The 15,048-nt window shown below is 34.8% G+C and overlaps 2 protein-coding genes across 2 annotated transcripts; one reads left to right on the top strand and one right to left on the bottom strand.

Moving 5' to 3' along the window:
* Positions 1 to 272: 272 nt before the first annotated feature.
* LOC106101256 lies at positions 273 to 5,156 on the bottom strand (the record flags this gene model as incomplete). The annotated part of the gene is made up of 5 exons (XM_013280419.1): positions 4,944 to 5,156; positions 4,782 to 4,813; positions 2,834 to 2,924; positions 1,581 to 1,648; positions 273 to 524 (listed from the first exon to the last, which is right to left on the bottom strand). Coding segments are annotated over exons 1-5 (477 nt in total), but the record flags the coding sequence as incomplete, so codon positions are not given.
* A 1,040-nt stretch (positions 5,157 to 6,196) lies between these two features.
* Positions 6,197 to 14,786, top strand: LOC106101246 (tetraspanin-9-like). The gene is made up of 8 exons (XM_013280409.1): positions 6,197 to 6,528; positions 8,718 to 8,816; positions 11,666 to 11,797; positions 12,349 to 12,423; positions 12,548 to 12,621; positions 13,576 to 13,660; positions 14,040 to 14,196; positions 14,674 to 14,786. Exons 1-7 carry the CDS (start codon positions 6,463 to 6,465, stop codon positions 14,175 to 14,177), a joined length of 669 nt encoding a protein of 222 aa, XP_013135863.1. The 5' UTR covers positions 6,197 to 6,462; the 3' UTR covers positions 14,178 to 14,196; positions 14,674 to 14,786.
* The last annotated feature ends 262 nt before the right edge of the window (positions 14,787 to 15,048 follow it).

Genomic DNA, 15,048 nt, shown 5'->3' with positions numbered 1-15,048 from the left:
AATAAAAAAATACAAAAATAAGTAGCCTATGTGTTCTTCCAGATTATCCTCTACATCTATGCCTAATTTCATCGAGATCCGTTCAGCAGTTAAGGCTACAAACAAGGTTTAATTATCTTACTAATGTTATAAATGCGAAAGTTTAGATGGATGGATGTTTGTTAGTTTGTAGCCTAAACTGCTGAACAGATCTTAATGAAATTTCACATAGATGTAGAGGATAGTCTGGAAGAACACGTAGGCTACTCACTTTTGTTTTTTTTTTAATCCCACGCGAAATCGCGGGCGAAAACTAATAGATATATATTATAGAAGTTTTGACAGTTGTTAATAGCAAGTATACAAATAAATAAAATATAGATTAATAAGGATGTACTAACCTCAACAGTTATAACGAAGCTAGGACAATGCGGAGGTCCTCCTTGCTGTCGTAATGTGTAATTCACACGAACCCCTAGCTCATTGAGAGCTGACACTGGGGATTTTCCACCAGATTCCACAGCATCAGCAGCTGTCGCTAAAGCCTGTAGGGATACCACCGGGAGACGTACATCACCTATTATCATCACCCCTTGTCCAACTTTGGCCCAACATTCTCTTTTCCTTTCCATCCTTTTGCTTATAAGGATGGGAAGGGAACATAGAATAGTAGAGATGCATAGGAAGGGGAATCTTCATGTGCGTCTTCATCGATTAAGGGTAAACAACGAATCTATTGCGAATATCTATGGGCTGTCGCTTCGCCATTTTGGCGGATTCAGGCCGCTTGCTTGTGCCACCGTTAATTAAAAAAAACCGTACTCCATACATCTCTATCAGCTGTCATATCTGAATCCACTCCCTTCTTAAGAAGGGAGTGGATTCAGATATGCTTAAGCATATGCTTATGCTTAAGCATATCCTCTGCAACGCAGTCCATACTTTCTTCCGTCTTCCTCTACATTTGTAGCCATCATTCAATCTTAACACTTTCTGGTTTATGTCCCCATCTCCGCATATGTCCATACCACGCTAACCTTTTGCTTCTCAATTTCTCCACCACTGGCGCTACTAAATTCCTCTAAACACATTCTTAACTTTATCCATTCTTGTCACACACATCCATCTTAACATACGCATCTCAGCCACAAGACACATGCAATCTCCTTTCATCCGCAACTTTGGTGGTCTAACATTTAGATCCATTTTATATAGGGGAGTGCTTTTTTACAATATGGTGGCAAAAGAGCAAGCGGCCTGAATCCACTGAAATGGAAAGCGACTGCCCATAAACATCCGCAATTGCAGCGCTGCCTACCCTTAATTGACGGAGACGCACATAAAGAGGACATTTCCTATGCGTCTCCACCATCAAATCCACTTTTCCTTCCCGTCCTTGTCTTAAGAAAAGGGTGGAAAGGGAAAGGGACTATAATTAGGCCTCAATATCCACACCCAGAGGCATAAAATGGGATGGGATTGTCCCCATCACTTAATTATAAAATATTACAATAAGTAGACTTCTAGAGCTATCTTGGACACTTAAATATTACTTATTCAACTTAAGTTATAAAAATAAATTAAAAACGCTAATAACAGACCTGCATATTCCATTTAAATCCATCTAATGGTATAGCTTTGGCAGCTCTCTTCGGTGTTGGACCATCAGCTGAAAATAAAATACCATATCCTACCAAACTGAAACTTAACTCAAGTATAAGGATGGGCTTGTTAATATGTAGTTTTTATGTTTTTTATTATTTTCCTTTTATTGTATCATCATCACCAGTTCACTATACGTCCACACCGAGGGGCTCGGAGCCCTAGATTAGGGTGACTAGGACATAGTCAACCATGCTGACCCAATGCGGGTTGGTATTTTTTAGTTGGTAGTTTTTTTGTATAATTCTTTTAGATTATATGGTTTAAGTATTTTGTACAAAGATAGAGGAAGACTGAAGAAATGTATGGATTGTGTGAAAGAGTGCTTAAGAAAGGAGTGTATTCAGATATGACTGATAGAGATGTATGGAGCACATACTGTGCCGACCCTCCGTAGGGATAAGGGCAATTATAAAGTATTTTGTACAAGGTATTATGGGACTGACATGTTCTAAGTAATAAAGCATAAAAATTAAGCTAAGAAAGAGGTAGGCAGGAAACAAACCATTTAGGATACACTAGCTTTTGCCCGTGATTCAATCCGCATGGTATTAACAAAAGTGAGTAGCCTATGAGTTCTTCCAGACTATCCTCTACATCTGTACTAAATTTCATTGTCATCCGTTCAACCATTTTTGGTACAAAGGCCATTTATGGGCCAGTGGTTTAAGCACTAGACTAAACAGGTTCTTAGGTTCGAATCCTGCTGTACCAATGTGTAATTTTTTGACTTTCATATTATTGTTTTTAATTCGTTCATATTTATTACACAATTTTTGAATCAATACTGGTAGCGTTGCAAACAGTTCTACTGTTAAGATCTGTCTTGTCTGTCTGTCTGTCTACCTTGATAAGTTAAAGTCTAAGGGAAACACAAACAATTTTATGTTATAGAGGTTGTGGAAACATTTCTTTAAGTTACTGAAGACAATACAGAGATTACTTCAAGTTAAAGAGGTTGCATATTCCAAGTTGTAGAGGTTTTGGGCTCTGATGGGAAGTTATAGAGGTTTTTAAGTTACCGAGGTTTGAGTTATCGAGGTTCTACTGTAGGAAATTGCCACAACTGTACATAGTTTTTTTTTGTGGTTCTTTGCTTGTATTTTTAATCAGTTTTGTTTTATTGTGTAATTAAATATGTAATGTTTGCCTTATGAATGGATTTAATAATGATTTTTATTAGTAAACTTACATTTAGGTCTTGCCAGAGATGGCTTGATTTCCTTAGCATCTAGATCCATGTCAGGCATCTTAATGTCTGTAGTCGAACTGATTCTGGAATCCTGGAAATAAATTTATTTTATTTTAATAATCACGTCACGTCACGTCACCAGCTCACTATACGTCCCCACCGAGGGGCTGGAGCCTACCCTAATACGGGGTGACTAGGCCATAGTCAACCACGCTGGCCCACTGCGGGTAAACTTCACACATATCTTTGAATTTCTTCGCCGATATGTGCATCACGATGTTTTCCTTCACCGTAAGAACGTCGGGTAAATTATGTACATATGAAAATTCGAGAAATCGAAAATCACATTGGTACATGGCGGGATTCGAACCCAAGACCTGTAGATTACAAGTCAAGTGTTCAAACCACTGAGCCACCGACGCTCATTTTAATAATGTGTAGCTCGAAATAAAGTATATATTTATTATTTATTTCGGCATATCTTTATTTCTTATTTTATCATACTAATATTATAAATGCGAAAGTTTAGATGGATGTTTGTTGGAGTTTGTAGCCAAAAGGGGTAAACGGATTTCGATGAAATTTGGTATAGATGTATCCTATACATGGAAGTGGTGTGGATACAAGTGGAAGTGGTAGAATACAGTGTGGAAGAACACATAGGCTACATACTTTTGTTTTTTTTTTATTTCACGCAGACGACAGCTAGCATATGATATATTAACCATAATTTGTATTAAAAAATTAAATAAAACATATTAGATAAAAAATATAACACCACTGGCTGCGGAATCCAATGTCAAGCAACCAGTAGTCAGGGCTGCAGAGACAGGAACCTCTTCACTGTGCATGCGGTTTCTAAAATAGCTTTTGAATTGGGCCCTTAATCTGTCTAGCGAGAGCTTAAGATGTTGGTTTTAAGAATTCATTATTGTAATTATTACTCAGAGATAAATTATCTGTTTTATGGTAAAAGAATTTTTGAAGCCAGTCCAGTAGTTTCTGATTTATTTCAATACATACAACATTTTTTCCCTTTTAAAATAGAGACAGATATAATTCTATTGTAAAATAACAGATTAACAATTACAGTCATAACCAATCAAAAGATAAATACAAATTGTGGTTAATATACGATTAATCTGGTGATGCCTACACTAGGCAATGCCTGTATCATGGGCATCGAAAACAGTAGGAAAAATATTTTTATAACATAAGGTGGCAAACAAGCGGCCACCTGAATCTGCCAAATGGCGAAGCGACCACTGCCCATAGACATCCGCAATTTTAATTACTAAAAACCTACGCTTACGGCATCACCATCATCATCATCACCAGCTCACTCTATGTCGCCACCGAGGGGCTCGGAGCCTACCCTAATACGGGGTGACTAGGCCATAGTCAACCACACTGGCCAAGTGCGGGTTGGTTGACTTCACACGTATCTTTGAACGGCGTCTTACGGCGTTTCGGTATAATTTATAATATTAGTATACATTAGTTTTGCCTACATGGAATTAAGAGAAACAAAATTAATAGCCTATCTGTTCCAGACTATCCTCTACATCTATGAAAATCATCAAGATATGTTCAGAAGTTTAAACTAACAAATATCCATCTCATTTATATTATCATCCTATTTATCCTACTCTCGGGTCGGCACAACAAGGTTTTTGTCCTCCAAATAACTCTATCATATGTCATCTCAGTCATTCCCTTCTATCCATATTTATAATATTAGTAAGATTTAAAAAAGAGTGTTTAAGTTATTTTTAAATTAATTATAACACAAGTAAACATTAAACTTGTAATTAACATATTTAGTAATGTATGGAATTTGCCGGAATGCATGAATGTGAAATTTGACATAAATTCTTAAATAATTTATATAATTAGGGTTCTATTATAGTAAGGTAAATATTAAAAAAATTAAAGAAACCTGACTTACCCAATCCTGTGATTTAATTTCCTTAAGCTTATCTGGAAAGAACAAAAATAATTTTTACTTTGGCAAGTATTGGTGGTCTATAATAATAATTTACGATACGAAAATTAGCATTTAACAGCACTAATTAAGTTTTTTTAGAACATTTTATCGTCAGGTACTTACCTTTGCCTTTGATATTAGCAGACTTCATGTCCATTGTTATAAAATATCATCGAAATATTGATATGAATTAATTCACTGTTCTGTTTTCTATGCGGATTTCTTATTTAGCTGTAGATATTGATGGATATTATTTGAAAATTAATTGTTTTTCGTTTAATTTGGCGCAATTCTAGTTTTACCGCACTATTATCAAAGAGCAAGACAAGTTGTCAAATTGTCATTGTCAAAGTATGCAAAGCAAAGAGTAGAAATTATGGGATACAGATAATGCATAGGACACAGATTAAAAATCGCCATACATCAAACAATTTTTTCAAAATTAAAATATCTAGAAGGGTAAAAAGCTTTTCATCTAACTAACACTTTTGCAAAAATGTCGCTCTTATTCGTAATTGCATGTTGTGAATGCAGCTCGAAATGTATATTTCTGATTTATTTCTGTCTTGATCCAAACTTTCTCTGTATTATGTTAGTTTTATTCTGCTTTTTATTCCTTACAGGGGAATTAGTCACATCTTTTTTATCTCTGTTTACTACATATATTTACGTTTTTACACATATTTAATTAGTCTATAAGTTAACAATGCCGTTAAAGTGAAAATTGTAATCTTAATGAAAAAGACATGAAAAAAGGATACGACTAATTAGCAGTTAATTCAATGATTGTCATAGTTTTAATTATCTTAGACCATATAAGTTAAGTAAATATAGTGATTCCTGGATAGAATACAATGTAATTGGAATATTAACTAGTAGTTATACACAGACAATTCATGTTAATATATTAGACAACATAATAGGATGAATGCGCTCTCTAATACAAACATTTTTATTAGGTCACGGATTTCGCTTTGCTGCAGTTCTGTTTAATCTTTACTCAGTTGGATGTATGACTCGACGACGTCGCGACGCGCTCGGTATTTAAAAGAAATAAAAGCTTTCGCGGGAAATGTTCGATAGAGTTCTAAGGGCGGGAAATTGTTAGTGACGTTCAGAAACTTTTTAATATCTGTTAAAAGGTTACATTGATGATGGTTTTAAATAATTTTTAAACACGATATTTATTTGTATAAAGTTTTAATATTTATTTATAATTCTTATAAATGATCTCTTTTGTGTTTTAGGCTGCACAACTTTTATGTTGTAGTAAAAACTAAAATTATGTTTATTTTTTTATTTGTTATGTTTATTTTTATTTTCCTTATAATTCGGAATTGAGTCGCATTATTGCAACATTAACAAGTAATAAGTACAATGAACCCTGACGCGTCTAATAAAAAAATTACAAAGTCTCTTTTAAATAATAAATTAGCAATTTCATCGACCCTTTTGTTAAATAATTACCAAGCTTTTTCATACGTCACGTCACGTATTTCCTGTCTCGTTCTTTTGTCAAATATTAGAAAGAGACATATACCACGTGGAAATAAGGTTGCGGTCACAGGTTAAACGAATTCCAGAAAGCACACAAATTAGGTTATAAAGCTACTCTAATAATTATTTTATTTCAGTTACTAATATGGGAAAGAATAAAGGTTCTCGTGTAGCAGCAGCTATACTAATATCTACTAATTTACTTTTTATGGTAAGTAATTAACGATATATTAGGATTCCTAGGGACTTTAATTTGATAGGATCTGCGAATTTAGCCTATAAGCTAACTAAATGGTAAAAAGTGGGCGCCGTATTTAGAAGTTTTAGACAACTTATTTAATTGATACTGTCGCTTTAAACTCAGAGCAACACTTCTCGCTAGGATTCAGGTTGCGCTCCAATCTATCCATACTTCTAGTGACATTGACAGCTGTCAGCTAGGGACGTGACGTTTATGCCGATAATATAGAGTTGCACCAATGGGGATGTTTCCTAATGTTACAAATCCAAATAAAGTTATGTTTAATATTTTAAAGACAGCATTTTATAACCTATAATAACATTTAGAGACCTTGAATGTTTGTCTCAAATTAAATATAAATTAAAAACGCTGCAATATTTTTTACCCTCCATTACTCGATCTCAAACACCAATGACGTCACTTTCTTGCATATAACATGGCAGTGTGACCAACTTCAGTGAATGTCAGTGCATTTTGTAGTTATATTTTTTTCTAAATGATTGTAATAATTGAGTTTGCGTGTTTTATATTATGAGGACTCCATTATTGAGTGTTTTTATAATTACGATATAAGTTATGAGCAAAACATTTTATGAATATTACAAAAGAAAAATATATCAAAATTCATAAGTGTAGCTTATAGTACAATTTAATTTATACCTGGTCACACTGGTGTAGGACGCAGTCACTGTTTACACACAAACATAATCTTCCACGAGAAGCAACAAGTGTAATTAATACGTTAAAAGTATCACCTTCTGTTCATTTTGGTTTTTTCATTTTTATCTCCATTACTAAAAACAACTTTAGACAACAAAGATTTACGAGTATTATCAATCAATGGTTCTTTCAAATTGACAGTGACAGGCCGTGACGCGAGGTTCTTATGCAAAGAAGTGACGTCATGGGACGTTTTGGGGGGAAATGAAAGAGTTGTTTTTATTTACGTGTTTTTTATTGAAATAATGAGTATTATTTTTTATACTTTTTTTTTCGTGTTCATACATGGTTTATCTACAAAATAAAGGCTATTCCAAAAATTAGGAAACATCCCCATTCTATAGCACGGTACTAATTTTATTCCTAACAGTAGTCAAGATAATAGTTTGTAATAGAAAAAAACTCGTACCTCACTGAACTATCGTCGAGTATTTTTTAAAGTGAGGAGTCTTTATATTTCTTTACAATGTTTCTTAAGGTCTTGTTACTTTTTTTAAATTTCGAAGTTTTAAAATGTGCATGTCCGACTAAACTGTCCCACAACTGGCGATTGTCGATTGTTTTGCAGCTTTCAACTGTTTAGTTACAACGAATCGAGTAGTGTGTGCTTCATTTAAGCTTATAGAAAAGAGACTAGTCAGTTGTGCGATAATTTAGTTTCAGGTGTGATTTCTTACTCTTTGCTTATTCAAGGCTTGTTACATACATGTGATAGCAAGAAAAAGGAATTAAAAGTTCATATACCATAAAAATGTTAACACGTTTTAATTTGACAGTGGCAGTGCCCGCTTTATCTTAGCACGAATGGGCCGGGACGCCCGGTGTAATACTACGACCACACAGAAGACAGGCGAGAAATGGAAGCAATTCCGTGTTACGTCTGATGAGTGTGGTGCTGAAGGCCTAATTTAAGTCCCTTTATCTTTACCACCCTTTTCTCATAAGGAGAGGTTGGGAAGGGGAAGTGGATTTGACGGTGGAGGAGATGCATAGGAAGGGGCAATATCCTCTTTATGTGCGTCTCCTCCTCCGTCGGATAAGGGTAGGCAACGCATCAGCGATCGCGGATGTCTATGGGCAGTGGTCGCTTCGCCGTTTTGGTGGATTCTGGCCGCTTGCTCGTTTGCCACCTTATGTTATAAAAAAAAATAAGATTTTAAGAAATATAAAAAGTAAGAGTTAATTTATCTTTGCCTTTTTGGTGCATCTCATAAACAATTAATTAAATATGCCTAAAAAGGAATGATAATCAGGAAACAATATGTTCGATTAAAATACAAAGTCCGGAAAGGAATACATTTTTCTCGCGCTAACGCCGAGTCGCGCGTCGTAAATATTACATCGTTCCCTGATTGGTTCACTGGCCGCCCACTTAACAGGAAAACAAAGCAATTTTAAATTTGGAACTAGCCTATCCTTAATTGTTATATTTGTTTCAGATATTCTGCAGTATGTTATTTGCATTAGGTCTGTGGATTATTTCCTCACCAAATACAATTATATTTTACATCCAAGCTTACGGAACTCCTATTATCAAGGTATAGTTATGTTCGTTCTCCGGGACTCGATGACAACAATTTAAAATAATGTACAGTAAATGTTCAAATATATTCATTTTTGTTTAAGAATTAGCAATTCCGTGCGGCATCATCCGCTTGAAATAATAAAAAGAATATTTTATTATAGTTTGTCTAAATAAAATAGATTAGTTTGACAATTCATTTCAAATTTAGTAGGGATGGGTTGTGTAATCAGTCATGAATCTTATCGATTTTCGATTTTTATTCTTATAGAAGTTGTAATCGATAGATTTAAGATAACTTATACAATAAAAAAAACACTGTTTTCTCAAATTAATAATAACCATAACAAATAATGAGAGTAAATAAATGTTTACTACTACAGTCGAACGTAATGGAATTGGATTTCGCTATTTTTTCTGTCGTCACTAAATTCTCTACACTATAATCAATACTAGAATTGTCTTCTAAATTAGTTAATAACAAAATAATTTTAGTTGAGCTCGATAATTATTTAAACCGAATATCGATAGTTCATAATTGCCGCGTGTTTGTTTTACTACGATACCTGTCTATTAAGTACGGCATTTTTCATACAAATCGAATTCGATACTTCATATGCGTCATTTATCAAACTATCTTATTTAGACAAACTATAGTAAGACATGCTCACAATATTGACAGAATAAAATTGTTCTTCGATGTTACAAACGGATATGACATGGCAATTACCCTCAATATTATAATGTTGGTAATCGTTTGTGATATCATAGAAATCATCTTTTATTAGAATATCTAGGTTAATGTGTCATAGACTGTCGATATTTGTCTATACTATTATAATAAAGCGTAAACACACTTCTTTGTTGCCTAAGATGTCAGCAATTACAGCATATTTTTATATAATTCTTTTTTAAGTAAAAAGCCCTACACTTACGTCACGCTTTAGGCTATATATTTTTACGCCGTTAAACTTAGAGGTAAATATTTTGGATAAAAACCCTAATGTGGGAAAGAGACCATAAGTTGTTACCAACATCAAGGACGCAAGGCTTGACATCATGTCATGTCATTTTGACAATTTCTATCAATTTGACAAATGTGAACAATAAAAAGATTTTTTTGCGGATGAAGTCGCATGGGAACAGCTGGTTTTTAATAAACAGCAGTACACTTACACGCTTTAGGCTATACATTTTCACGCTGTTAAACTAAGGGGTAAATTGGAAAAACCTTAACATGGGAAAGGGACCATAAACTCCAAGCTACCAACATCAAGGAAGCAAGGTCGCTATGGTTTGTCATGTTATTTTGACATTTGCAAATAATAATTTGACAAATGTAAACAGTAAAATTTTTCATATTTTCATGCGGATAAAGCCGCAAGCAAACAGCTAGTAGCTATTTATAGAACACATTTAGTTTATGTGAGCACATATAAAACTAAACTATCGCACAACTGTGCGATTGTCAGCCAATTCAACTTTTTAATTGCCCAACTAAACATTGAGGAGTGTGACCGCCATAAAATTGTATATATCTGTAACGGTTTAGGTAACGTAAGCCGAGAAAACAATGAGATTTTTTAACGCCCTGGTCCAGAAATATGTTGTTTATTAATAGTTCCTCAACATTAGTAATAATAAAATATAGCCTATGTTACTCACAGATAAATTACGTTTCTGATGGTGAAAGAATTTTTAAGATCGGCCCAGTAGTTTTTGAGTTATTTCAATACATACAAAAATACAAATCTTTTCTCTTTAAAACATTAATATGGAGTATAGATAAGAATCAAAGCGGTTGAAAATCAACTGTAAATCATACAGTTGTGCGATACTTTAGTCAAAGGTGTTCGTGCGGTCTAAGCATTGATTTAGCCTTGGAGTCGAAATCGTCTACCAATGTGATTTTAGAATTTTTTGTTACATAATATACCCTACATTATTGTGAAGGAAAACATCATGATGCATAGTGGTAAAGAAACTCAAAGATATAGTGTGAATAAACGTGGTTGACTGACTATAGTTTGTCTAAATAAGATAGACGAGCTGTTGCCCGCGACTTCGTACGCATGGTAATAGAAAACATACAAACTATAGAAATTACAAAAAACTACGTTTCCCTCGGGAACCGGACATATCTCGGGGATGAAGCTCAACCCATGTGTACTCCAGACTTTGTTTTATATCTGTACCAAATTTCAATAAGATATGTTGAACCGTTGCAGAATCATCGAGTAAACATTTAAAAACTAAATTAATGAATCCCACGGGAACCGTAACTATTCCCGGGATAAAAAGTAGCCTATGTGTTCTTCCCGACTATGCTCTAAACCTGTGCCAAATTTCATGGAGATGCGTTCAGCCGTTTAGGCTACAAACGCTAACAAACATCATCCATCCATCCATCTAAACTTTCGCATTTATAATATTAGTATTAGTAAGATTAGTTTGATAAATGACGTATATGGAGTATCGAATTCAATTTGTATGAAAAATGCCGTACTTAGACAGGTATCGCAGTGACGAAACACGCAGCGAACAATTATGAACTATCCCTGTAAAATCTTACTAATCTTATAAATATTATAAATGCGAAGGTTACGATGGATGGATGGATGTTTGTTAGAGTTTATAGCCTAAACGGCTGAACGGATCTCGATGAAATTTGGCATAGATGTGTGATAGTCTGGAAGAACACATAGGTCACTTGCTTTTGATTTTTTTTAATTCCTCGCGGACGGAATCGAGAGCGAAAGCTAGTTATCATATAAATTGTCAGAGTAATCTATCTTATTTAGACAAACTATAAGGGTAGACTCACCATCAGTGGAAACGTATATTGAGTTGGTGATTTTTTTTCAGGTTCTATTCCCAAGAGAGTTTCTGGACGTTCAATTAGGAATAGCATTATCTCTGCTGGCTATATTCTTTTTCTTTATATCTCTGATGGGATTGTATGGTGCGATAAAATGTTCACAGTTTCTATTATTTATGGTAAGTCACAAACTATAACCTTTATAGTGAAGTAACCAGCTCTAAACGTCGATTTCCAGAGACTGGAGGCCCAGTTTTAGACCCTTTTCCTTCCCACCCTTTTGTAAACAGGTAAAGATGGGAAGGAAAAGTGTATTTGACGGAGAAGACGCATAGGAAGAGGAAATATCCTCTCTATGGGCGTATCCTTCTCCGTTAAGGCTAGGTAACGCTTCTGCTATTGCAAATGTATATGGGCAGCGATCGCTTTTTTTTCTCCGCGAATTCATGTGGCCGCTTGCTCGTTTGCCACCTTATGATATAAAATAGATTGAAGTAAATGAATCGAATGAGACTTCAAACATAGGAGAATCGAATTCAGTTTTCAGTTTATTTTTTTAATTTAAACATTCAGTTACTTGAAGCATACGGGTATCTTTGACTAAATAGTTCGATTGTCAAATGTCTCTCAGCCAATTCAACTATTTCTGTACAATAATCGAGTTGTGCGATATTTTAGTCAACGGCGTGTGTTTTCACTCAAAAATAATCAATGATTTCTTTTATTCCAGTACTCAATCCTTGTGTTTCTCCTCTTGCTATTGGAATGTGCACTCATCTTCTATTATACTTCAAATATAATAGAGGTGAGTATAAAAATAGAATTTAACATTTTAAGGTTTTGAATCAATGCCTTGGCCGATAGATGGCGGTGTTAAGAATTATGCGAATTAGTTTGGTATTCAAATATATATTTAATTTGATTTTCAGAAGGGAATCCAAGTAAATGATGGTCATATAACTCACGTATTGAGGCTTGCATTTCGTTGTTGTGACAATTATACGTAAGTAGTTACATATATAAATATACAAGCTGTTGCCCGCGACATCGTCCGCGTGGTATTAGAAAACATGCGAACTATATAAATTACAAAAAGCTACGTATCCCTCGGGAACCGGACATTTCTCGGGGATGAGTATCCCATGTGTACTCCAGACTTTTATATCTGTGCCAAATTTCAATAAGATATGTTGAACCGTTGCAGAATGATCGAATGAACATTAAAAAACTAAATTAATGAATCCCTTGGTAACCGTAACTATTCCCAGGATAAAAAGTAGCCTATGTCTTCTATCAGACTATGCTCTAAACCTGTGCCAAATTTCATGGAGATCCGTTCAGCTGTTTAGGCTACAAACGCTAACAAACATCCATCCATCTAAACTTTCGCATTTATAATATTATACTAAGATAATTTTTTTTTCTTCTATTTGTTGCTAGTTATTTAAGTTAACTTATTATAATCGTACTCATACTTAATACACTTATATTACTTATTTAATTAAGGGCCTGTCCCATTATTCTTGTAAAATGTCTGATAGCAATCCAACGTATAAAATGTGATGGGAATATCGGATTTTCGTACTCTCTGACAGTGACATCACTTTTAAGTTATCTGGGCCTCTATCAGCCAATGGTGGGACAGGCCCTTAATATTGTAATGCGAAAGATGGATGGAAGGATGTTTGTAAGAATTTGTAGCCTAAACGGCTGAATTTCGAAGAAATTTGGAGATGCTGTAGTTAGTCTGGAACGCATAAGCTACTCACTTTTTTTAATTTCACTTGGACGAAGTCGGGGGCGAAAACTAGTTACTGTAGAATAATTAAAATTATTTTGTCTAAAATCATTAACATCTATACGCTAAGTTGGATCGAAGTAAAATGTATTTATTCCAAGCAAATATCTATCCATTTATATAGATCAATGGTGTAAAGTAATTTTTTTTTTATTCCAGTGCAGAACATATTCAGCCTCCATGGTCGTGTTGTGGCAGCGAAGGTTACCCAAGTAATTGTACTGCAGATAAGAGCTACACTAAGGTTTGATTAAACTAAAATTAATTTTAATTAACTAATGTATTTCTGAACCTGAGTTAGATTGACTTATGTTTTAACGTAAAACAGAATTTAACAAACAAAAACACTAGAGGCCTTTCCCACCACTAGCTGATAGAGGCCCAGATAATAACGTCACTATAAGGGAACAAAATCTGATATTTCCGTCACATTTTTACACGTTAGGTTTTCAGACAATTTATAATTTGGTGGGACAGGCCTTAACAAATGTAAAGTTACGTAAGAAACCGGGCATAATGAAAATTTTATCACAGGACCGCTTTATATCGATTTTACCAACTTAAATAACAAAGAAATTAATTCCTCCATTTATTTTTAATTCACTTTTAACGGGTTTTTCAAGAATTGTCAAGAAACTATAACAATATGGATTCAAAAGTACCAGGCGATCATATACTCGTCGTTAGCGGTACTGCACGTGCTATTGTCGTCCTGCTCTCTCCTGCGCCGGGCGTATAGTGCGTCCTCCTCGCACACTTAGCGTCAACAAAGGAGTGGGAGTAAGTTCTTTTTAGATTTTTATTCTTCTCGTAGAAATTGGAATCGTTGGATTATAAAACCGAATGGGCTGTCACGCCCGGTGTAATACCACGACCACACAGAAGACAGGCGTGAAGTGGAAGTAATTCCGTGTTTCGTATGATGAGTGTGGTGCCGGAGGCCTAATTTAAGTCCCTTTCTCTTTACCGCCCTTTTCTTATGAGAGGATGGGAAGGGGAAGTGGATTTGACGATGGAGGAGATGCATAGGAAGGGGAAATATCCTCTTTATATGCGTCTCCTCCGTCGTATAAGGGTAGGCAACGCATCTGCAATTGCGGATGTCTATGGGCAGCGGTCATTTCGCCATTTTAGCGGATTCTAGTGGCCGCTTGCTCGGTTGCCACCTTATATTATAAAAAAATCTTATGAATTGTATTCTCAAGTTAATAATGACTATGTACTTTTGTGAATTATGAATAATTATGTGATTTTCAGACACTCCTAGGAAACGCTCAGCGCGCGTCTCCCCCCACCCTCAGGGTGGTGACGACATGGTCATGATAGTACTGGGAAGAGGTAGATTGGGTTGGCAGAAACATGACTGAGACAAGAATAACCAAAAAAAGGGGAAAAAGTTCATCTAGTAACTTGATTTTTTTGTTAACATTAGTATTTTGTTCTGTAATTAAATAAAATTTAGTAAATGTATCATTTTTTATCGTAATCCAAAACGTATACCTCGTACTAATATTATAAATGCGAATTCGATAGATGTATGGATGTCTGTTGCCTTCTGCTGAACGGATTTCGATGTGGCATAGAGACATACATGTAGATGTAGAGGAGACATAGGCTACTCACTTTTTTTTT

Source organism: Papilio polytes, unplaced genomic scaffold (genome assembly GCF_000836215.1).
Source record: "Papilio polytes unplaced genomic scaffold, Ppol_1.0 DF824002.1, whole genome shotgun sequence".
In the NCBI taxonomy this organism is placed as follows: Eukaryota; Metazoa; Arthropoda; class Insecta; order Lepidoptera; family Papilionidae; genus Papilio; species Papilio polytes.
The sequence above is the reverse complement of the archived record's forward strand: the minus strand, read 5'-3'. Positions and strand labels throughout refer to the sequence as shown.